This window comes from Salmo trutta, chromosome 9, assembly GCF_901001165.1.
Source record: "Salmo trutta chromosome 9, fSalTru1.1, whole genome shotgun sequence".
In the NCBI taxonomy this organism is placed as follows: Eukaryota; Metazoa; Chordata; class Actinopteri; order Salmoniformes; family Salmonidae; genus Salmo; species Salmo trutta.
Window position 1 is genome coordinate 9,532,061 of NC_042965.1, and position 25,282 is coordinate 9,557,342.

General features: G+C 43.2%; 2 protein-coding genes across 2 annotated transcripts in view; both read left to right on the top strand.

Moving 5' to 3' along the window:
* The first annotated feature begins 2,208 nt into the window (after positions 1 to 2,208).
* Positions 2,209 to 4,208, top strand: LOC115199823 (ladderlectin). The gene has a single exon (XM_029762298.1). The coding sequence runs from the start codon at positions 2,708 to 2,710 to the stop codon at positions 3,350 to 3,352; it is 645 nt and encodes a 214-aa protein (XP_029618158.1). The 5' UTR covers positions 2,209 to 2,707; the 3' UTR covers positions 3,353 to 4,208.
* Positions 4,209 to 6,432: 2,224 nt separating this feature from the next.
* LOC115199825 (guanine nucleotide-binding protein G(q) subunit alpha) overlaps positions 6,433 to 25,282 on the top strand; it is a 34,607-nt gene continuing 15,757 nt past the window's right edge. Inside the window, exons 1-2 of the mRNA XM_029762308.1 lie at positions 6,433 to 7,483; positions 23,103 to 23,287. Coding sequence (XP_029618168.1) covers positions 7,348 to 7,483; positions 23,103 to 23,287 — 321 coding nt within the window. The 5' untranslated portion in view covers positions 6,433 to 7,347. The remainder of the gene's footprint in view (positions 7,484 to 23,102; positions 23,288 to 25,282) is intronic.

Sequence of the window (25,282 nt, forward strand, 5' to 3'; positions counted from 1 at the left end):
ACAAAAGTTTCTTATAGACTATTTTAGCTGCTAGCTAGCTTCACTTCAAAAGTAGCTAGCTAGTCTATGTTGAGTTCTGATTTGGTCCAGTCTGGACGGGCCTTGATTTCAACATCAGGTCCAGACTGGCCTATATTTGGCCCAAACATAGACGTCTACGATTGGTTCAGATTTGATCCGAAACATAGATGTCTGTGATTGGTTCAGATTTGGTCCGGACCGGACCAAATCTGAACCAATCATAGACATCTAGGTTTCACAAGTTTGGACAGTACTGCACAGTACAGTACAATATGGTAAAGTAGAGTAAAGAAAAGTAGAGTACAGCACAGTAGAGTATAGTGTACTGTATTGTAGCCTACTTTACTATAATGTACTCTACTGAACTAAACTGTACTGTGGTCTGTTAGTTTATTCTGTAGGTTGGGCTACTTAAAAAATAATCGCTGCCAGTTTGAAAAAGCTAGCGTAAGTGCATGTGACAGATGGGTGCAACAATAAATATTCTATGTTGCAATCTTCAGAGAAATTAATATTGTGATATAATGATTACTTCATTGGGAATGTACAGTAGGTGCAGTTGAAATTTGACCATAGAATCAATGACCAAAAAATGTAAACGCAAAAGTCTATGAATTAAGTATTTTAAACTTTCATTCAGATTTTTTTTTTTTACTGATTTCAACATCCAGAAAATCCATACTTTCAACTTTAGTTCAGAACCGAATCAAACCTGATTTTTAAATGTCCTGAAAATATGTATTTTTAACGTCTGGTAAATATGTATTTTCAACATCCGTAAAATACGACTTTTCAACGTCCGGAAAATACGACTTTTCAACGTCCGGAAAAATACGACTTTTCAACGTCCGGAAAATACATCTTTTCAATATCCATATAAGATGTATTTATGACATCAAGAAAAAACATATTTTTGACATCCGGAAAATATGTATTTTCACCTTTCATTCAGCTCCCAAAATGGAAAAGACGTCTAAAATACTTTCAATGTCTAAAAGACTTTCAAAGCTTTTGCTTACTGGGTAAAAGCCAACTGAACAGCCTGGTCTCATAGACTAGACGTAACATAGTAAGTGTAAATCCAGGACACTCAAATTAGTATATGTTATATTTGTTATGGTTACATAAGACAGCTGATTACGTAAATCAAGGGTGGGCTTATAACACAAATGTCTATTAACCCAGGTTGTGAGTTCGAAACTTATCACAGAAAACTTTAGCATTTTAGCTAATTAGCAACTTTTCAACAACTTAATACTTTTTTGCTACTTTGTAACTACTTAGCATGTTAGCTAACCCTTCCCCTAACCTTAACCCTTTTAGCTAACCCTTCCCCTAACTTTAACCCTTTTAGCTAACCCTAACCTTAACCCTTTTAGCTAACCCTTCCCCTAACCCTTTTAGCTAACCCTTCCCCTAACCTTAACCCTTTTATCTAACCCTTCCCCTAACCTTAACCCTTTTATCTAACCCTTCCCCTAACCTTAACCCTTTTAGCTAACCCTAACCTTAACCCTTTTACAGTGGGGGGGAAAGTATTTGATCCCCTGTTGATTTTGTACGTTTGCCCACTTACAAAGAAATTATCAGTGTATAATTTTAATAGTAGGTTTATTTGAACAGTGAGAGACAGAATAACAACAAAAAAATCCAGAAAAAGACATGTCAAAAATTTTATTAAATGATTTTCATTTTAATGAGGGAAATAAGTATTTGACCCCTCTGCAAAACATGACTTAGTACTTGGTGGCAAAACCCTTGTTGGCAATCACAGAGGTCAGACATTTCTTGTAGTTCGCCACCAGGTTTGCACACATCTCAGGAGGGATTTTGTCCCACTCCTCTTTGCAGATCTTCTCCAAGCCATTAAGGTTTCGAGGCTGACGTTTGGCAACTCAAACCTTCAGCTCCCTCCACAGATTTTCTATGGGATTAAGGTCTGGAGACTGGCTAGGCCACTCCAGGACCTTAATGTGCTTCTTCTTGAGCCACTCCTTTGTTGCCTTGGCCGTGTGTTTTGGGTGATTGTCATGCTGGAATACCCATCCACGACTCATTTTCAATGACCTGGCTGGGTGTATTCACTTGGAACCAAACAGAAGCAAACAGTACGACCCACCTGAATTTGCCCAATAGAAACTCTTCTTTTTGTTGCAAAACGTTTTCAACTGTTTGCTATACAGTTTGGACTAATGATTACACCCCTGATTGTATTTATAGGCCTAAACTGCTCACCAAGACCTAGCTGAATCAGGTATGCTAACTTAGATCTACAGGATGGTAGATCTACAGGATGGTAGATCTCCAGGAAGAGGGTTAAACTGCCCTGTAGGCCTACACTGGAACAGGTCTTTACTGGAACGGATTCCTGTCACCTGGGTTTATTTCAGTGTAACACACCCTTACTACCATAATTTACTGGAACACGGCGGGCTAAAGACCATAAACACCAAAGTTTTCAGGAAATGAATTTCCAATGCCAATCACAATTTACAGCTTCGTTCATAGCTACCATAAAAATTCCACTTATCATTGCTCTATGTCACGTAATGTTCCCTGGTGAAAGCATACAGGACGGGTTAGTATATAAAGAGCAGAGCAACCTCTACTCAACTCATCACTCCATCTACCTGAGAAAAGACTACCTGTGACTTACCTGAAGCTACATAAAACCAGCAAAATCACCATGAAGGTGCTGATGATCTCTGTGTTACTCTGTGTGGGCTTAACTTTAAGGGAAGCAGCAGGGCAGCAGCAGGCTGTGGCAGTGGAACAACTGAGCATTGTTCCAGTTCTAGAGGAGGCTAAAGAGACTGGGCCACTGAAGCCGCTGGGTGACGCTCCAATGGAGACCATAGTAGAACTGGTAGAAAACAAAGTAGAGCTTGCTCAACCTGAAGAAGGGGAAGCTGAGGCTGATGCTCTTGCGCTGGTCCAAGCACCAGCGATAAGGTTTTTGCACTGCCCTGACGGTTGGTACCTACATCAGTCACGCTGTTTCCTCTTTGTGAACTCATACTTGTCGTGGCACAACGCAGAGGAACACTGCAACACTCTGCATGCAAACCTGGCCTCCGTTCAGAACCCCCGACAGTATCGCTTCCTGCAGCAGTTAACGACAATGGCCAACCGGCACAGCGCGTGGATCGGTGGATTCTATCTCCAGGACAGGTGGCTGTGGATCGACCGTGTAGGATTCTACTACGAAAACTGGTACACACACCTTGATGTGGACCGCAACGCTTGCATCCATCTGCGCACCTCAGTGGGCTGGTCAAATGCTCACTGTGGCACAGGTCTCCCATTCATCTGTGTGAAAATGTCCTGTTAGTCAAGATTGTGATTTCAGTACGAGAAAGCATTGTTAGTTGGTTGATGTTATTTCTAACTGCTTTCAGAATTTTAGCGTAATGAATCCAGGCTGCATCACATCCGGCCGTGATTGGGAGTCCCATAGGGCGGAGCACAATTGGCCCAGTGTCGTCCGGGTTTGGCCGGGGTAGGCGTCATTGCAAATTAGAATGTGTTCTTAACTGGCTTGCCGAGTTAAATAAAGGTTCAATAAAAACATTGATTTTATTATTGACTTTATTCAGTCACTCTGGATGTCTGCCAAAAGGCTAAATGTGACGTAGGCAAGATGCAGTCATAGGATTCCATTGATCCAGGTTTATTCTACAAAAGCAATGACGCCCAATATTATTATATTATATAATATTGCGACATGTGTAATGCAAACGGCAGATATATGATACATTTATGAAAGATCAACAAAAATGTTATCTGTTCGACAGGGGTGGATTTTTATTTTGTCGAACTTTCATTATTGCAACAAATAATGGTGTTTTTCTAATAAATAATGATTGCAGAATAATTTTGAAGGAAAGCGGGGCACGTGATGTCATCACGTAACTATAACGCTCCACACTTCATTCTAAATGCCTACTGCTAGCAAAATCCCTTTTTCCACTCTAAAAATGTTTCTTTTCTGGGGGAGTGACGTTATGTCCAGCTGTTTTTTATCGACACAAGATAGTTAAATGGAAGTGCACCGTAGTAGGCGATCTATTTCTATGCGAACTTTCTAAATGTCTACAAAAAAAGCACTGGACAAGTTAAAATGGAAACACACAGTGGCTACTGATGATGGAAACTGTGCTTTTCGAATAAATATGATTGCCGAATCATTTTTAAGGTATGCTGGCACATTATGTTATCAACTATAAAACTCCACTCAATAATAACAAATAATGTTTCTTTGCGGGACAAGGATTGTATTGACTTTCAAAAATGCCTGAGTTGCTTCACATTGCAATTCGAAGTTTCACCATCAAATTGTTTCAGATCATCTAGGCCTGCGTGACTGCAAGTTACACCATGGCACGGACAGTGGCGATAAATTGACATATAAGAATGATAAGAATATGGCAAATGTTAGTCCATTTTTGTATTATATCCATCCTGGCTTTTGCGGGCTACCTGAGACATGAAAGATAGGTGGGCTGGGCATACAGGCTGTAGCCACTTTATTAATGCGCAATATGCCTAATAAGATGATGGATACACTTCAAGCACATTCTATTCGACATTTTAGGTATTTGCCTACCATATTTTAGGGGGGGGACGTCATTACTTCCAGCTGTTTTTATCGACACAACAGTTTAAAGGAAACGCACCGTGATAGGCAATTGTAGCGTCTGTGAATTAAATGTCAAGAAAAAAATCACTGGACAAGTTAATGGAAACATAGCTATTGCAAGTTTTGATTACCTATGTAATTGCTTTCCTGTTATAAAGATGTTGTGGATTTGTTTTCTTCTTTCTTTCCTCCTAGTGTAGTAGTTAACATACCATAGCAGACTGGCAGCAACACTTTGGCTAATGTTTACCTGTGAGTGTTGCCCTTCATTTCAGACACAGGTTGACTTTTTATTTCATTTAACCAAGCATGCCAGTTAAGGACAAATTCTTATTTACAATGACGGCCTACCCCGGCCAAACCCGGACGACGCTGGGCCAATTGTGCTCCGCCCTATGGGACTCCAAATCAGAGCCAGATGTGATGCAGCCTGGAATCGAACCAGGTACTGCAGTGACGCCTCTTGCACTGAGATGCACTCGGGAGCCTGAGTGACTAGTGTCCCCTGACAGCAGATCTGGGACAAGGCACATTTCCCTAAATGCTCCTCACTTTTTTTATGACACCAGCTCATGACTCAAATGGGTTGCTTAAGTTACCAACACTCAATTCCTCAGTGAGATAAACTCAATTGTAACTGTTAGTTAGTATGCAAATAGAGCATCCAAAACTGCCAATGAGAGGAGCCACAGGGCTTAAATAAACATAAGTCTATTTCCATGGCTCAATAATAATACTTTACATAGTATAATACGTTTTACCTATAATAATGTTTAAAATAAAAAGTTGTACATATCATTATTTGCTCTGTAGGCCTACTCTATTTTGGAGCAGACTTGTCATGGAAAATGAACGTCCTCCAACTCCGTAACAAACATGATGAAAAACAAAGGAAACATCAACCAGGTCATCAAGAACTAGTTCCATGAACTTTCAATCACTGTAGCTACATTCATTCCATGACCTAGGTAATGATCCATCACACAGAAATAATTTGCCCATGTGTTTTTTCAGTGCTGGTACAGAAACCCAACCTGTACTATATTAAGGAAGGGTTGCTAGACCTGAAGCATGGACCAGTGAGGCTTTTTTAAGATGACCAATTGAATAGATGTAAAATGCCTTCGCTGCTCATTTAATTAAAATGTGCATAATAGAAGTACTCAAGGAAATTTGAGAAGTGCAGTATCCTGTCCATTACCCCCATAGACAGGAAGCACAGCAGTGCCCTATGATTTGAGTAAACACAGCGAGTGAAGAAGCACAATATCGCCTTGTTCAAAAAGGTAGTTCGGGCACATTAGCCTATAGGCCTACAATAGATCTGCAATAGGTCTACGGGCCTTGAACAGGTTTGTGTTCCACTCACTCAGCAAAATGTATTTTCCTTTCCTTGCAATCATGTTTTTAAATCCTGTGAGTTTGCAGTGCTGGAGTTCAGGGATTTTAAAAGATTCTATGGGGTTGTGTGGGCTTCAAATCATAAATTGCACTTATTCCATGGCCCTAACTGTGACACTGAAAATAAACAGCAACTTAGATACTTGTAGGGCATTTTGTTGTTATTGTTGTTGATTAAAGGTCAAGTTGTGCAACACAGACCAATTCACTACTGATAACATATTTGGCAGATAGCATTTCTCAGATAATGGTATGCTAGATGAGCCTATACTGCTTTAATCTGCTTACCTTGGGGTTTTCTTCTGCAATGTAATAATGCCAGTCTCTTTGCATTACTTTTTTTTTTTACATGCAGCTACTACCATCATGCAAATGTAGTATGTATTATTCTGTACAGCTTTTAGGTAGAGCAGGTAACATCAACTGCTTGTTATGGGACAAGGCCCACTTTCGAGTCGCTTTTCTTCTGAGGACACTCCCTGCCACTGTCCGACGTCACCGACCAGGAGTGAATGGTCTCTGTAAAAATACATGGAATTGATGAAAGGGAAAGGCTCAGGGCTGTACGAAACATGATCGGTTTTTCTATTTGTATTATAGGCAAACGTGTAGCGGAATAATCGACGTTTTCCTATTCATGAAGGCACACGGATGACGAGTTTTTCCGTTTTGTAAAGTAAACATGCGATTTGTGTTGCGTGTTTTTTCGTGTTGTTTTTTTTTGTTGTTGTTGCGAGTGAGAGATAACTGTATTCATGTCTAGCGGATTGGAATGAAAGTCCGCCATATTCTGCCTTACCACGCCCGGGAGTCGAGCTATTGGAAATAAAGCGGACACGTTTATTCATGTATTTTTTTTTCATCAAACGGATGATATGATAGGACTATATTGGACGTAGGATATGAAGACATGCCTTTTAATAAAATACGTGAAAAGGATGACTGGGCAAGAATGAGAATGCTTATCACAAAGACTACGGACGGATCTGTTGATCATATTTAGAAGAGAATTCACACTACCCATTACCCAATTATAATTTTACTGACATCTAGTTAACTCCCCGAGCCACTGTCTTCTGACTGACAGGCGATCAGAAAGGACACGAAACGAGGGTCAACACAAATATACATTTTATTTTCACCACATCTAGGCTATGTCCAATTTATATTAAACGCGTCCATGTTTTTTTCTGCAGCTGTGAGGGCGTGATATGATATTCGTTAACTGTTATAATTTATTGCAACTGGAATCTGCATAAAGAAGCAGGAAAAGTGATTTGAAAAGCATGACCTTTGACTCCATAATGGCGTGTTGCCTCAGCGAGGAGGCGAAAGAAGCCAGGCGGATCAACGACGAGATCGAGAGGCAGCTCCGCCGGGACAAGAGGGATGCTCGGCGGGAGTTGAAGCTGTTGCTTCTCGGTAAGCTAGTGGTGATGATGAGATGCAAGTAAAGCCCAATATTCAATTTGGGTAGTGATACGCGAGCTACGCCTGCGAATCAGCCTGTTAACTTTGTAAACAGCCACACATGTCGAATTGCAGTTTTCAATCTTAAGTGTTCCAAAGCCATCTTATTTGAATATATACTGAACAAAAAATATGAAAGCAACAATTACAAAAATGTTACTGAGTTACAGTTCATATAAGGAAATCAGTTCATTTAAATAAGTACATTTGGCCCAAATCAATGGATTTCACATGACTGGGAATAAAAATATGCATATGTTGGTCACAGATACCTTTTTTAAAAAGTTGGGGTGTGGATCAGTAAACCAGTCAGTATCTGGTGTGACCACCATTTGCCTCATGCACCAAGACACATCTCCTTCGCATAGAGTTGATCAGGCTGTTGATTGACGGCTGTGCGAAGTTGCTGGATGTTGGCGGGAATTGGAACACGCTGTCGTACACGTTGATCCAGAGCATCCCAAACATGCTCAATGGGTGACATGTCTGGTGAGTATGCAGGCCGTGGAAGAACTGGGACACGACAATGGGCATCAGGATCTCGTCACGGTATCGCCATGCATTCAAATTGCCATCGATAAAACTGCAATTGTATTCGTTGTCCGTAGCTTATGTCTGCCCATACCATAACCCCACCTCCACCATGGAGCACTCTGTTCACAACGTTGACATCAGCAAACCACTCGCACACACAACGCCATACACCTGGCCTGCGGTTGTGAGGCCGCTTTGACGTACTGCCAAATTCTCTAAAACAACTACGTTGTAGGCATTTTATAGTAGAAAAATAACATTAAATTATCTGACAACAGCTCTGGTGGACATTCCTGCAGTCAGCATACCAGTTGCACACTCCCTCAAAACTTAAGACATCTGTGGCATTGTGTTGTGTGACAAAACGGCACATTTTATTGTCCCCCAGCACAAGGTGCACCTGTGTACTGATCAAGCTGTTTAATCAGCTTCTTGATATGCCACACCTGTCAGGTAGATGGATTATCTTGGCAAAGGGTAAATGCTCACTAACAGGGATGTAAACAAATTTGGGCACAAAATTTGAGAAAAATCTGCCTTTTGTGCATATGTAAAAAAAAAAAGAAAGTGGGATCATTTTTTAAACACTCGCACCATCCAACAGTTGATTTCAGTGATAGTTGAGGATGATAGTTGTGATCCCTAAATCATTCCAAGTGGTTTCCGTCTGTTTACTGATGAGGCCAAAGTCTAGGCGTTTTATTGGTAGCAGTTACAGGGTCTAGAACTCCTGAGATAAAAGCGTGTTTACAGTGGTGTTTACCTGTTGGCCTACACTATTAAGCATGTAGACATTCCTGCATGTTTCGAGTCCGAACAATTGGCCCAACAATCTGTGCACGCCACTCGCCCAGATCTCTGAAATAGACAGCTGTTTTTGAAATGCTTCATGTGATAGAAATCTGAACGCACTACCAGCGCTTTGAAAAGTTGCACGTAATTATACTTTCCTGTGGATGTATTGTCTCACAAATTGCTTGTGAGAGGACATTTTTTCCAAACAAATGTACAGCATTAATCTCACACTGTGAACCAGAGGTTTCACAGTCTGATTATCAGGCAAGCCTACCCATTGACTCTTGAAGAAGATGCCTAATGTTAACACAAATGTCCTTTTCTATCATACCCACAAAAAATAAGGTTTTATTACTGTTTACGAACAAGAAGACCGCAAGCAAGAATAAAAGCTATAAAATATGTTTAGAGCTATCATGTGGATGTCATGGATTGTCAGTCCTTGCATCTAGAACGCTGGCTATATGCCTATACCTATACCAAAACAAGTGGCAGGGACCACGTTTGATTGCTTATCTAATCCCAGAATGTAGCTTAAATGGACTATCTATTACAAAGTTACTATTAATGACTAAATGTAGTCTATTTGATCAACGTTTCATATATGGCCTACTGTATGATGAATGTTACTTACGTAAAAAGGCTGGGGGTTTTAGGTCTTTGGCTTGTAAATTAACTGGGTTTAAAAGGGGCAGATGTAATCAAATCAACTCCTAGCTGCCTGAACTGAAAGCCTGCACTCATAGGCCTACGGACATGGGTCAGTAAGCTGGATTTCCCTCACATTTGTTGCACGGCAGCAGCGAATCAACAATTCCTTGAAATGCAGTATGGGTAATTCACAGAAAAACCACTCATGTGGGAGGTCATTACTAACACTCTAACATTGACCGTTCACTTTAGTTTTTACGAGTGTATCAAGGAAGCAATTGGGGTTAAGTGCCTTGCTCAAGGGCACATTGGCCAATTTTTCACCTAGTCGGCTTGGTGATTCTAACCCGCAACCTTTCGACTACTGACCCAACACTCTTAACCGCTAGGCTACCTGCCGCCCAGATACAGTGACCTTTAGCATCGTTGCCATTGTTTTAACACTGTACTGTAACTATACCAGATCATTGGCCTTGTGTCAACAGTTTCCCGACTCAAATGCAACCCCTCAAACACCACTCAGAATACAGGCTCTCTAGAACCAGGCACACACTATAGATTTTTGACTGTCCCCTCTGATTGCAAACAAGTGGGACCTCTTTCTACTCATTGGCTCTTTGTCATCACGCTGGAAGGTTATTCCACAGCCTCTTGGTGTTCTATGAAAACCGAGGCTGCGTTCCAGCCTGACTACATTGCAGACGCCTGCCATATCTCACAACACCCGGATAGGTGTTTAACATTTCAGCTAACCGCATCATATGACAAAGCAATCTGATGCCCAACTGTGCAGTCAATGGCATGGCGCACATCCATTAGTTGATGCAGTGCAAAGACTGCAATGTAGTTGGCCTGGAAGGTAAGGAGGAGATGGTGGTGGAGACCCTTTCTTCCTTCCTCCCGCTCTCTTTACTTTTGAAGCGGAAGTGTCATGGGGATGATCTTATACTTAAGTTATCCCGATGGGAGCAAGATCTCCCCTAGAGCTGTCTGTTTGTGAATGCAGGTGGGTAACATGTATGTATAGTAAACCTCAGATACATAGTATAAGAACATCCAACATTAGAATGAAAAGCACTAGCTATATAAATTACATGTATTATGTGATCGGTCCAGAAAGGTTCCAATCTATAACAGGGTGTGGTGTATACAGAGGAAGAGTCTGCTTTTTATGATGTAAAAATCTAAAATGGTATATTTCATGTTCATATCATGGCACTCGGCAGGTTCAAGAAAGGGGAAATAAAAACCTAGCTTGGTTCAGAGCACTTCACTTATAAACCAAAGAATATTTAAAAAATCAACAAAATAAACAATCTCTTTTGTGTCTAGGCTTGACTTTGTCTTTTGGCTACGGGAATCACTCACGCACGTTCTTCGTCTTTTAATGCATTATTTTTCTTTGTCTCAATGTCCTCTTCTTTCCTTTTCTTGTTTCTTTGCTCTATATTTCTCCTCGTTTCTTTGTTGATTCGTTCCTCGCCTTCCGTGTCTCCATTGTTCTCTTTTGTCCGTGTGTAATTGGCCCAGTGCCTTCCCCTGCGCCGGTAATAAGGGTTGTGCTTGGGGAGTCTTGTGACATCGTCAGGGATTCCCTGCGTTCCCCCGCCCCTCTGACTCCCATTGACCGCCACACCTCTGGATGGCTCACACACCCCCGTCCTCAGAATCTACCCAGCAGGTCGAGTGCCCTCGCCGCGGCGGGACAATAGTCTGCATTTCCATGATGGACCCTGAATCTGTAGTTACCCTACAATTCTCTTTGTTTCTCGCCATTTTTTTGTATTATTTTTTTATTTCACCTTTATTTACCCAGGTAGGCAAGTTGAGAACAAGTTCTCGTTTACAATTGCGACCTGGCCAAGATAAAGCAAAGCAGTTTGACACATACAACATCACAGAGTTACACATGGAGTAAAACAAACATACAGTCAATAATACAGTAGAAAAATAAGTCTATATACAATGTGAGCAAATGAGGTGAGATAAGGGAGGTAAGGGCAAAAAAGGCCATGGTGGCGAAGTACATACAATATAGCAAGTAAAACACTGGAATGGTAGATTTGCAGTGGAGGAAAGTGCAAAGTAGAAATATAAATAATGGGGTGCAAAGGAGCAAAATATATAAATAAATACAGTAGGGGAAGATGTAGTTGTTTGGGCTAAATTATAGATGGGCTATGTACAGGTGCAGTAATCTGCCATGCAGGTGAGTGGTGTGTGATCAGTCAATAGAGGGAATTTGCTTCCTAACAGATAATAGCGCTAGCCCCTCTCTTTCAACCGTGGCATATTTCCTTTTTCTCTCGGAGAGTTTACAGCCGATGTAGGCTATGGGCTGCTTGTCCTCTCCCAACCCCTTGGAGAGCTGCTCCTATGCCGAAATCAGAGGCCTCTGGCTGCACAATGAAGTCCCTGTCCAAGTTTGGTGCGCTTTGTACTGGTTTTGCGCACAGGGATTCTTTCAACTTTTGGAAAGCTATTTTGGCTGCTTGAGTCCACTTCACCTGGGTGGGAAGGTCTTTCTTTGTCAGGTCGGACAGTGGAGCAACTATAGATGCATAGTTGGGTATAAAGCACTGTTTGTAACTTGTGATCCCTAGGAAGGATCACACATGCTTTTACACACTGGCCTTGTCCACTCCCAGATAGCCTCCACTTTCTTTGTCTGGGGGCATATGAGACCACTCCCAATCGTGTAGAGCGTAGAGAACACTTTCTTTCCCCTGTCTTCTGGAGCCAAAGGCACCTGCCAATAGCCTTTATAATGAAATCTAGGTTAGTTATGTAGCTCGCTTCTCCCAACCACTCTATCAGCTCATCTGCCCTCGGCATTGGGTATGCATTAATTTGGAGATGTCATTCCTTCCTCAGAAGTCCTTAACAGAATCTCATCATTCCGTCTGGCTTCGGAACGAGAACTATCAGACTGGATCATGCGCTGTGGAACGACTCAATAACTCAAAATCAAATCAGATTTTATTGGTCGCATACACATATTTAGCAGATGTTATTGCGGGTGTAGGAATACAAGCATTTCGCTATCTCCAGCAGTGCAGTAATATCTAACAATGCACACCGATCTAAAAGTAAAAGAATGGAATGAAGAAATATATAAATATTAGGATGAGCAATGTCAGATTCCGTGAGTATAAATATATTTATAAACTGGGTGGTTCGAGCCCTGAATACCGATTCACTGACAACGGCGGTATATCAGACCGTATACCACGGGTATGACAAAACATTTATTTTTACTGCTCTAATTACGTTGGTAACCAGTTTATAATAGCAGTAAGGCACCTCAGGGTTTGTAATATATGGCCAATACTCCGCGATGCGCCATTTCTAAAAATAGCCCTTAGCCATGGTATATTGGCCATATACCACACCCCCTTGTGCCTTATTGCTTAAATATGTGATGGGATGTATAGACATTATAGACATTATGGACAGTATGAGGATAGAATATTTAGTATATCTGTAGAATACGTAGGATAGAATAGTATATATGCAGCACTAGTTTAATAGGATGAAATATAAAATGAATTAAACAGTACGTACAGTTTTAATAAAGTGACCAGTGTTCCATTATTAAGGTGACCAGTGATTCCATGTCTACGTACAGTACATAGGGCAGCAGCCTCTAAGGTGCAGGGTTGAGTAACCGGGTGGTAGCCGGCTAGTGACAGTGACTAAGTTCAGGGCAGGGTACTGGATGGAAGCTGGCTAGTGATGGCTATTTAACAGTCTGATGGCCTTGAGATAGAAGCTGTTTTTCAGTCGCTCAGTCCCAGCTTAGATGCAGCTGTCCTGACCTCCTGGATGATAGTGGGGTGAACATGCCGTGGCTCGGATGGTAGATGTCCTTGATGATATTTTGCCTTCATGTGACATCAGGTGCTGTAGGTGTTCTGGAGGGCAAGCAGTGTGCCCCCGGTGATGCCTTGGGCAGACTGCACCACCCTCTAGAGAGCCCTGCGGTTGCAGGCAGTGCAGTTGCCATACGGGGGGGATACAGCCCGACAGGATGCCCTCAATGGTGCATATGTAAATGAGGGTCTTAGGGCTCATTGCAAATTTATTCAGCCTCCTGAGGTTCAAGAGGCGCTGTTGCGCCTTCTTCACCACTCTGTCTGTGTGGGTGGTCCATTTCAGATTGTCAGTGATGTATACGCTGAGGAACTTGAAGCTTTTCAACTTCTTCACTGCTGCCCCGTCGATGTGGATGGGGGCGTGCTCCCTCTGCTGTCTCCTGAAGTCCACGATCAGCTCCTTCGTTTTGTTGACGTTGAGGGAGAAGTTATTTTCCTGGCACCACTCCGCCAGGGCCCTCACCTCTTCCCTGTAGGCTGTCTCGTTGTTGTTGATAATCAGGCCTACTACTGTTGTGTTGTCTGCGAACTTGAGTTGAATGATTGAGTTGGAGGGGTGCGTGGTCACGTAGTCATGGGTGAACAGGGAATAAGGGAGGGGGCTGAGCATGCACCCTTGTGGGGCCCCTGTGTTGAGGATCAATGTAGCGGAGGTATTGTTCGCCTCCTTCAGCATAGACTTAACAGTTTTAATCAGGCGTTCACATAAATCATTGCTCTGGGGATGATATAAACGTGTGAGTATTTGACTCATATTGTACAGGGTGTGCAAGTCTTTCATTATGCTGGACATAAACGGGGTCATTTGGTCCGACAAAATAGAGGAGGGTAGGCCAACTCTGGAGAAAATCTGAAACGGCTCCTTTGCAATATCTTTAGTGGACATATTACACATGGGTATGGCTTCCGAGTAGTGTGTTACGTATTCAATTACCACCAGTATATATTTGTGCATCCATGCTGATTTGGGAATAGGACCCACCAGATCCATTGCTATCTGCTCAAAGGGTGTTTCAATGGTGGGATGAGCAGGTTTCTGTAATTGACATCGGGGGTCGTCTTTTGGCACTGGTCGCATGACTTACAGTACTTTTCTACATCATTCGTAATATGGGGCCAGTAGAATCTACTCATGATGCGCTCTTTAGTTTTGTTAACGGCCAAGTGGCCTCCCAGTACTTGCTAATGCTCCAGGTACAGTAGAGTACAGTGTCTCTATATGATCCAGGCACCATTAAGAGATCTAGAACCTCGTCCCTTCTCTTAACCACCCAGTACAGTAAGCCCTTCTTTATGCAGTAATGCGATGATTTACCACGTTGATGCCCTCCCTACAAGTGCTTCCCATCCACTACTTTCACTTTGCGCCGCCCCAAGACCAGGTCTGTGTCCTGCAACTGTGCGGTGCCAAACTGTACTATCAACTCATCAGATAAAGGAAAATCTTGGCTGTCTATTCTCAGTGGGGCCCTTGGTCTCCTCCGCTCTCTGTTGGGAGACCTGGGCACGTGTCATCCTCTGTCGTTTCTTGAAACAGCTGCCTGAGCCTCTGATCTAAAATGTCCTTTTTCTTCCTCCCCAGCACTCGATCTGGGTGAAGAAGAGACGTCTCCCTGTAGTGCCAGTAGGGCGCGGCGAGTGCGCGCCTGTTGGGGATGTGTTTTCTCCAAGTGTGCCAGTGACTGCTTCACATTGCTTATGTGTATCGAGGCGGTTCTGTTTACTCTGCCATAGGCTCTCGAACAGCTTACAGTATCTCCTAGCAGTACTGGTAGTGGTAAATGGTTCACCACACCCATTTTCATAGTGCACTTGCCTTTGGTAGTAACTAACGTAAACTGCACCACTGGGTATCTGCGTGTCTCACTATGGATACAGGAGACTGGCATCTGTTTCTGACACAAATCTCCCTCCTGTACTGTGACAGAACTAGGCTCATCTTACTACCTGAGTCTAGGGCTGTGGCAGTCACAACATTTTGTCAGCCGGTTATTGTCATGCAAAAGTGTGCCAGTCTCATGGTAATTGACTGTTAATTAACATAAACAGGTTTAGCATATCTAGGCCTCCACGCATACAAGCCACGCAAATGTTAAAAAGTCGAATAAATCAATGTAATATACATCATCACAATAAATCCATTATTTATTTTAGTCAGGTCTAAAGAAACATTGTGGTATGAAGAAAATGTATTTCAGAAGAACAGAATATGTTGGCTTACTGTATGTTATCTGGCTATGATCCATGCAATAGGCTATAGGCTTGTTCATTTAGCTGACAAGATTTGCTTATAAGTCAAGTGCCATTATTTTATATTATATGATTCTATAGTAAGAAGAATATAATTTAACTTAGCTGAATGAAATAGAAAGGATATTTTTCCCATTCCGGAGCAAGTGCGCATTTGAAGTGGCTATGTTGAGTGTAAAAGTGATAATTTGAAACATTTACATTTACGTCATTTAGCAGACGCTCTTATCCAGAGCGACTTACAAATTGGTGCATTCACCTTATGATATCCAGTGGAACAACCACTTTACAATAGTACATCTATATATTTTTTTTTGGGGGGAGGGGGGGGTTAGAAGGATTACTTAATCCTATCCCAGGTATTCCTTAAAGAGGTGGGGTTTCAGGTGTCTCCGGAAGGTGGTGATTGACTCCGCTGTCCTGGCGTCGTGAGGGAGCTTGTTCCACCACTGGGGTGCCAGAGCAGCGAACAGTTTTGACTGGGCTGAGCGGGAACTGTGCATCCGCAGAGGTAGGGAGGCGAGCAGGCCAGAGGTGGATGAACGCAGTGCCCTTCTTTGGGTGTAGGGACTGATCAGAGCCTGAAGGTACGGAAGTGCCATTCCCCTCACAGCTCCGTAGGCAAGCACCATGGTCTTGTAGCAGATGCGAGCTTCAACTGGAAGCCAGTGGAGTGTGCGGAGGAGCGGGGTGACGTGAGAGAACTTGGGGAGGTTGAACACCAGACGGGCTGCGGCGTTCTGGATGAGTTGTAGGGGTTTGATGGCACAGGCAGGGAGCCCCGCCAACAGCGAGTTGCAGTAATCCAGACGGGAGATGACAAGTGCCTGGATTAGGACCTGCGCCGCTTCCTGTGTGAGGCAGGGTCGTACTCTGCGAATGTTGTAGAGCATGAACCTACAGGATTGGGTCACCGCCTTGATGTTAGTGGAGAACGACAGGGTGTTGTCCAGGGTCACGCCAAGGCTCTTAGCACTCTGGGAGGAGGACACAATGGAGTTGTCAACCGTGATGGCGAGATCATGGAACGGGCAGTCCTTCCCCGGGAGGAAGAGCAGCTCCGTCTTGCCGAGGTTCAGCTTGAGGTGGTGATCCGTCATCCACACTGATATGTCTGCCAGAGATGCGATTCGCCACCTGGTTATCAGAAGGGGGAAAGGAGAAGATGAATTGTGTGTCGTCTGCGTAGCAATGATAGGAGAGACCATGTGAGGATATGACAGAGCCAAGTGACTTGGTGTATAGCGAGAATAGGAGAGGGCCTAGAACTGAGCCCTGGGGGACACCAGTGGTGAGAGCACGTGGTGCGGAGACGGATTCTTGCCATGCCACCTGGTAGGAGCGACCTGTCAGGTAGGACGCAATCCAAGAGTGAGCCGCGCCGGAGATGCCCAACTCGGAGAGGGTGGAGAGGAGGATCTGATGGTTTACAGTATCAAAGGCAGCAGATAGGTCTAGAAGGATGAGAGCAGAGGAGAGTTAGCTTTAGCAGTGCTGAGAGCCTCCGTGACACAGAAAAGAGCAGTCTCAGTTGAATGACCAGTCTTGAAACCTGACTGATTTGGATCAAGAAGGTCATTCTGAGAGAGATAGCAAGAGAGCTGGCCAAGGACGGCACACTCAAGAGTTTTGGAGAGGAAAGAAAGAAGGGATACTGGTCTGTAGTTGTTGACATCGGAGGGATCGAGTGTTGGTTTTTTGAGAAGGGGTGCAACTCTCGCTCTCTTGAAGACGGAAGGGACGTAGCCAGCGGTCAAGGATGAGTTGATGAGCGAGGTGAGGTAAGGGAGAAGGTCTCCGGAAATGGTCTGGAGAAGAGAGGAGGGGATAGGGTCAAGCGGGCAGGTTGTTGGGCGGCCGGCCGTCACAAGTCACAAGATTTCATCTGGAGAGAGAGGGGAGAAAGAGGTCAAAGCATAGGCTAGGGCAATGTGAGCAGGACCAGCGGTGTCGTTTGACTTAACAAACGAGGATCAGATGTCGTCAACCTTCTTTTCAAAATGGTTGACAAAGTAGTCCGCAGAGAGGGAGGAGGGGGGGAGGAGGATTCAGGAGGGAGGAGAAGGTGGCAAAGAGCTTCCTAGGGTTAGAGGCAGATGCTTGGAATTTAGAGTGGTAGAAAGTGGCTTTAGCAGCAGCAACAGAGGAAGAAAATGTGGAGAGGAGGGAGTGAAAAGATGCCAGGTCAGCAGGGAGGCTAGTTTTCCTCCATTTCCACTCGGCTGCCCGGAGCCCTGTTCTGTGAGCTCGCAATGAGTCGTCAAGCCACAGAGCAGGAGGGGAGGACCGAGCCGGCCGGGAGGATAGGGGACATAGAGAGTCAAAGGATACAGAAAGGGAGGAGAGGAGGGTTGAGGAGGCAGAATCAGGAGATTGGTTGGAGAAGGATTGAGCAGAGGGAAGAGATGATCGGATGGAAGAGGAGAGAGTAGCAGGAGAGAGAGAGCAAAGGTTGCGACGGCGCAATACCATCTGAGTAGGGGCAGAGTGAGTAGTGTTAGAGGAGAGCGAGAGGGATAAGGATACAAGGTAGTGGTCGGAGACTTGGAGGGGAGTTACATTGAGATTGGTAGAAGAACAGCATCTAGTAAAGATGAGGTCAAGCGTATTGCCTGTCTTGTGAGTAGGGGGGGACGGTGAGAGGGTGAGGCCAAAAGAGGAGAGGAGTGGAAAGGAGGCAGTGAGAAATGAGTCAAAGGTAGACGTAGGGAGGTTAAAGTCACCCAGAATTGTGAGGGGTGAGCCATCCTCAGGAAAGGAACTTATCAAGGCGTCAAGCTCATTGATGAACTCTCCAAGGGAACCTGGAGGGCGATAAAGGATAAGGATGTTAAGCTTGAATGGGCTAGTGATTGTGACAGCATGGAATTCAAAGGAGGAGATAGACAGATGGGTCAGGGGAGAAAGAGAGAATGTCCACTTGGGAGAGATGAGGATTCCAGTCCCGCCACCCCGCTGACCAGATGCTCTCGGGGTATGCGAGAACACGTGGTCAGACGAAGAGAGAGCAGTAGGAGTAGCAGTGTTTTCTGTGGTAATCCATGTTTCCGTCAGCGCCAAGAAGTCGAGGGACTGGAGGGTAGCATAGGCTGAGATGAACTCTGCCTTGTTGGCCGCAGACCGGCAGTTCCAGAGGCTGCCGGAGACCTGGAACTCCACGTGGGTCGTGCGCGCTGGGACCTATACACCTGATTTAGAGTTATTTGGCAACTTTAGTTGTGAATGATACAAACCTTAGAATGTCTTATAAATCAAACATTTACAGACTGCATGATGCGACTATAGGCTATTTGAGAAAGTAAAAAAAGCTTGCGATCTGTTTCTTGCCTCAGGCTGCACACGTTGTTCTCTCATCAAGTGATCATATTTTCACCCATCAGACTATTCTCAACTTAGTCTTGTCTTTACTAATATGTACAATTGGTTTCAATTTAGAATGTCCCATTATCAAATGGGCAGGAACAGGGGCAGGGGATAAAAATACCTGTCATCTGTATGCAGTCGAATAGCAAATGGAGTCCGCACGCTATTCCACGGTCCGTTTTTCAATGATGCCAGGTAGGCTACAACGGTTTTATAGCGCAGCATGTGCTTAACATGAACAGCCGAGAAATAAATATAGGAACACTTATATTAGTCCATGCATCAACCACTGTTTGAGGAACATGCTCACGCTGCGCAACAGGTGATATTCCGGCCTAAACTCTGTATGCAATCGGCTCTCCAACCCTGTTCCTGCAGCTACCCAGTACTCTGTATGCAATGGGCTCTCCAACCCTGTTCCTGCAGCTACCCAGTGGTTAATTTGGGAAACCAAATGAAATCTGTTCGGGAGCATCGATAGTAACATGTTTTCACAACAAAACATATTTCACTAAACTGTTGACAGCCCCTCTGCACGCTCTAGAAAGGAATAAGGGAGCGAGAGGAGGAGATATTCTGTATCGCTAAAGGTAATGTGTCACCCAATTAATTATGAAAATATAAAAAAATGCCCTATTGCTAGGCTATTCAAAATCAAATACAAATTCACTATAATTGTAGGCTAACTCTCTGTAAGCCTCCCTGCACAGTCAATGAACCAACAGCATCTCCTGGGGCTATACGTTCTCTCCCAGACTCATGGATAGAAATGTTGGAGCATAGCATAAAGCGAGATTGTAATCCACGTGAGACGAGCTAGTAGAATGATGGGGGAAGACTGCTGCCTTGATAAAGTCCATCCTTAGAACACATACTAATTGGTATCTATAGTTTAGGCGAGGTTTACCTGCTGCTCTGTTGGTGACAATCACATCCCTGTCATTTAATACAGTGTCACCTTACCACATACATAAATGTACTGCCTCAGTCACCAACTAGTCCAGTTGCTAAAGTTGTAACAACATACTCCCCATCCTCTCCCACTCCAAATCGCTAGTACACTACATGACCAAAAGCATGTGGACAACCCTTCAAATGAATGGATTCGGCTATTTCAGCCACGCCTGTTGCTGACAGGTGTATAAAATCGAGCACACAGCCATGCAATATCCATAGACAAACATTGGGAGTAGAATGACCCGCACTGAAGAGCTCAGTGACTTTCAACATTGAACCGTCATAGGATGCCACCTTTCCAACAAGTCAGTTTGGGGAGTGGTGGGTACACCCATCATACGAGCCAGACCAAACCCTCTGACTCCCTTGAGGCCTGCATTCCCTGATAGATGGGCATTGCATGTAGGATATGTAGTGCGAACCACACTGATCTAGTATAGAAAGTTACCTTCATTTGATTTAGCTTGGTGAAATACACCACCTGCTCGTCGAAAATGTCATTACAAAATCATGGGCATTAATATGGAGCTGCTCCCCCCTTTGCTGCAATAACAGCCTCCACTCTTCTGGGAAGGCTTTCGACTAGACGTTATAACATTGCTGCGGGGACTTGCTTCCATTCAGCCACAAGAGCCTTAGTGAGGTCGGGAACAGATGTTGAGCGATTAGGCCTGGCTTGCTGTCGGCGTTCCAATTCATCCCAAAGGTGTTCGATGGGGATGAGGTCAGGGCTCTGTGCAGGCCAATCAAGTTCTTCCACACCGATCTCGACGAACCAATTCTGCATGGACCTCACTTTGTGCACAGGGGCATTGTCATGCTGAAAAAGGAAAGGGCCTTCCCCAAGCTGTTGCCACAAAGTTGGAAACAGAATCGTCTACAATGTCATTGTATGCTGTAGCATTAAGATTTCCCACTGGAACTAAGAGGCCAAGCCCGAACCATGATAAACAGCCCCAGATCATTATTCCTCTTCCACCAAACTTTACAGTTGGCACTATGCATTGTGGCAGGTAGCGTTCTCCTGAAATCCGCCAAACCCAGATTCGTCCGTCGGACTGCCAGCTGGCGATGGAAGCGTGATTCATCAGTCCACTACTCCAGAGTCCAATGGCGGCGAGCTTTACACCACTCCGGCCGACGCTTGGCAATGCGCATGATGATCTTCGGTTTGTGTGCGGCTGCTCTGCCATGGAAACCCATTTCATGAAGCTCCTGATGAACAGTTCTTGTGCTGACGTTGCTTCCAGAGGCCGTTTGGAACTCGGGAGTGAGTGTTGCAACTTAGTAGAGCCGATTTTTTACTTGCTACACGCTTCAGCACTCGGCGGTCCCATTCTGTGAGCTTGTGTGGCTTACGACCTTACGGCTAAGCCTTTGTTGATCCTAGACGTTTCCACTTCACAATAACATCACTTACAGTTGACCGGGGCAGCTCTAGCAGGACAGAAATTTTACAAACTGACTTTTTGGAAGGTGGCATCCTATGGCAGTGCCACGTTGAAAGTCACTGAGCTCTTCAGTAAGGCCATTCTACTGCCAATGTTTGTCTATGGAGATTGCATGGCAGTGTGCTCGATTTTATACACCTGTCAGCAACGTGTGTGGCTGAAATAGCCAAATCCACTAATTTGAAGGGGTGTCCACATATGCAGAAATCGCTCCGCCATTTCCTGGTTGCTAAAATTCTAATTGGTCGCCTAATTTCTGTTTATGTGACAAAACAAGCAATTATAGTGTAGAGAATCACTGTACCATCTAAACCGCTGTGTAATATATTTTACATAACCAAAAATATTGTATTTTCAGCTGTTTGAAGCTTGTGTACAAAACTGAAAGTAAAAGACGCAAAAACGAAACTTACGAACGGTATGCATAGAAATAGCGCATGTAGAACAGATCTAACACTTCTTATACTTGCTTTCAATAAGAATGATAGATCTATAACTGTTTTATGTGCACTATTTCTATACTTCCCATTCTAAAGTTTTGTTTTTGCGTCTAACTTTCAGTTTTGTACACCAGCTTCAAACAGCTGGAAAAATATATATTTTTTGTTATTGAAAAGAGATTTCACAGCAGTTTAGATGGTACAATGATTCTCTACGCTTGTTTTGTCACATACACTGAAATTAGGCTAACTATTAGAATTTTAGCAACCAGGAAATGGCAGAGCGATTTATGCGTAGTGCATATTTAACACTATGATTTGACTATTAGATGTCAAAGCAACGAAATAACTAGGACTTTACAATGATGGTAAAAACTTGAGACATTTGGGAGTGTGGGTTAAAGTCACAGAGGGTGCACAGAGGGAAATACATTATATCACATAGATCAAGTCTTTATTCAGATTCAAAATCAGATTTATTGAATTCTCCATGTGGTCTATATTAAAGGTCACTTCATTTAATTTAAAAGGCTTTTAAAATGTAATATTGGTGCACAATTTATATTTAACATATCAAACGGACGCAAAAGGCTATCATTTTGTGGAATGATCCAGTACACGTTAAATTCTGCCCATTGGACGTAGGTTGCAATGCTCTCGTCAAGTTGGTTTGTTTATTTGTCAAATGCACATTAAAAACATTGACTGATAATATATAATGTTTCTAGTCATTTTTGTAGTAATTTAAATGCATGTTAGTGCCTTTGGTATGTGTCAGGTACAATAAAAATGCATTTTGACAAAATATATAATTTGGGATTTTTTTTTTAATTTGCCATACGTTTTATTTAAAATATATATTTCTTGCAAATAAATGTAAATGCATGTAGGAATATTTCACAAAACATTACCAAATACATTTTAAAATGAATTGACCTAATATTTTGATAAATACATATATTTCAGAATGTATTTTGAAATACATTAAATAAATCTTACGATGCATTTAACATATATTGTGAATTACAGTTTACAAACATTTTAAATACATTCCGTAATATATGTTGCAATGTGTTTAAAATGTGTTGAATATATATTTTTATATATATATATGTACACATTATTTGGCCAATTTTAAATATTTCAAAACATGTACATTTTAAAACTCAGTATCGGTAAATAATGCCTCACAATTCTTCAAAGACTCATGTATTCCTTCCTTCCCCCTCCTCCCACCCATCTCCCCCTTTCCCAGGTACTGGAGAGAGTGGGAAGAGCACCTTCATTAAACAGATGAGAATCATCCATGGCGCCGGCTACTCAGAGGAGGACAAGCGCGGCTTCACCAAGCTGGTGTACCAGAACATCTTCACTTCCATGCAGTCCATGATCCGTGCCACGGAGACCCTCATGATCCCTTACAAATATGAGCACAACAAGGTAAGGAGGGTGGGAGAGGGAAAGAATGGAAGTTGTGGGAAAGAGTAGGAACGAAAGCTGTGTCTGAATGTGAGTGCGTGTGCGAGAGAGAGATGTGTCATCTTCTTATGCTCACTATCTTTCATAGTCATGGAACAGCCTTCCACATTCACATCCTGTCTGTTTTGGTACTTCCTGTGTCTTCCTGTCACTCTCAACCCATTCCATGTCATCCAGCCAAGGGTGTGTGTGTGTGAGAGAGAAAAATAGTTATCTGGTGTACTGAGGCCTAAATTCTCGGTTTCAGTTGTCTTCGTAGACTGAAACTGCTCATATGAATTCCTCTACTTTGATTAGGACTGATGCCCTTTATCCTAAGCCCTAGTCTAATTCTGGCTATCATTTTGGTTACAGAGAAAAGAGAGGTCTCAAAAGTAAAGTTTAGATCTGCAGGTAATTCCACATGAAACAGTCCGATTGAGGTACTGAGACCTATCAGTAATTGACGGGCCACGTCTTATATGAATCACTAGGCCTGGTGTGACATCTGACCATGTAGTCTCAGGTTGTTAGTAGAGGATAGGGTCGTTCCCTTATGTATGTTACGCTGTATACATGTTGTTCTTTAGTGTTCATATGGTCATCACAAGTTTTAAGTGGCCTGGATTGTAGATGAAGCCTGTGGTATTTTCCTGGTGTGTTATGTTGGCTTAAGGATTGTAGATGAAGCCTGTGGTATTTTCCTGGTGTGTTATGTTGGCTTAAGGATTGTAGATGAAGCCTGTGGTATTTTCCTGGTGTGTTATGTTGGCTTAAGGATTGTAGATGAAGCCTGTGGTATTTTTCTGGTGTGTTATGTTGGCTTAAGGATTGTCAAAAACAATCACTACCTTTTGGGGTTTTGGTGTACAAGGTACAGTAGAGATAAGTAATGAGGTGAGGTCAGATAATGAAGTGAAGACAGTCATGTGACTCAGGGGAATTCAGAATCAATCATTTAACTTTTTCTAAACAATAGTAGAACGAAATACTGCTGGAGTTGGGCTTGGTGGGCTACGTGGTAGCTTCATATTAGGCCCTTAGAGTCCTCTGTGCAGCGGCATATAGTGAAACAAATAGGCTGTGTTCTTTTTTTGCATCTCAGAAAATTACTATATCATATTAAATTGCTTCCTAATGTCACGGATCCCTCCGGAACTGTCATTACGCACACCTGGTCCCTATTCCCATTGATTAATAATTGTATAAGTGTGCCCTTTGTTTACCATTGTCCTGTCGATTACTGTTCCAATGTGTGTTGTTTTGGCTTTCGTGCTGTGTGTATTGTGCAGATGATTACGGGTCTCGTCTGGTGTGATAATCACTGTGCGATTGTGTATTTATTCAAGGTACTCCTCGCTCTTTTGTTTGGGTCTCAACCCTGTGTTTGGTATACGCGTTTGTTTGGTCTTCGTCCCCGTGCCTTTACACGTCACGCTGTAATTTGGGCAATAAAAACCCCTATTACGCATTCCTGTGCCTGTCTCCCGATCCCTTATACCAGCGTGACACCTAACATGCTGACCACACCGCTCACGTCGCGTTCACGTTGCAAAATAAATGTACACATACATGTTATTCAATCATTGCACCCACACCAACGAGGGTCTGCGTTTTCAAGCGCAAAAATAGAAGTCAGTTCTATTTGTGACGCTGAATGCGGTGCAAGTCCTGCCTCTCCCATCTCCTCATTGGTTTATAGAAGCAGATACCCACGTGCCATCTCCTCATTGGTTATACCCACGTGGGTGATTGAAAGATGAACTGAGGTCAGTCGGTTGTGGTAATACACCTATGAAAGTTAGATGCCAATCGCCATATAGAGTGCAAAGAAGAAAAAGCCTGGAAGGAGGAGAGATGACTAGAAACGATTCAATTGGCCGTTTTATGTGTGGAATAATTGTCGGAGTAGAGGACCTTGTGCATTTCAGGTAAAATAACAACTCAACGTTTATATCCCAGGACAAATTAGCTAGC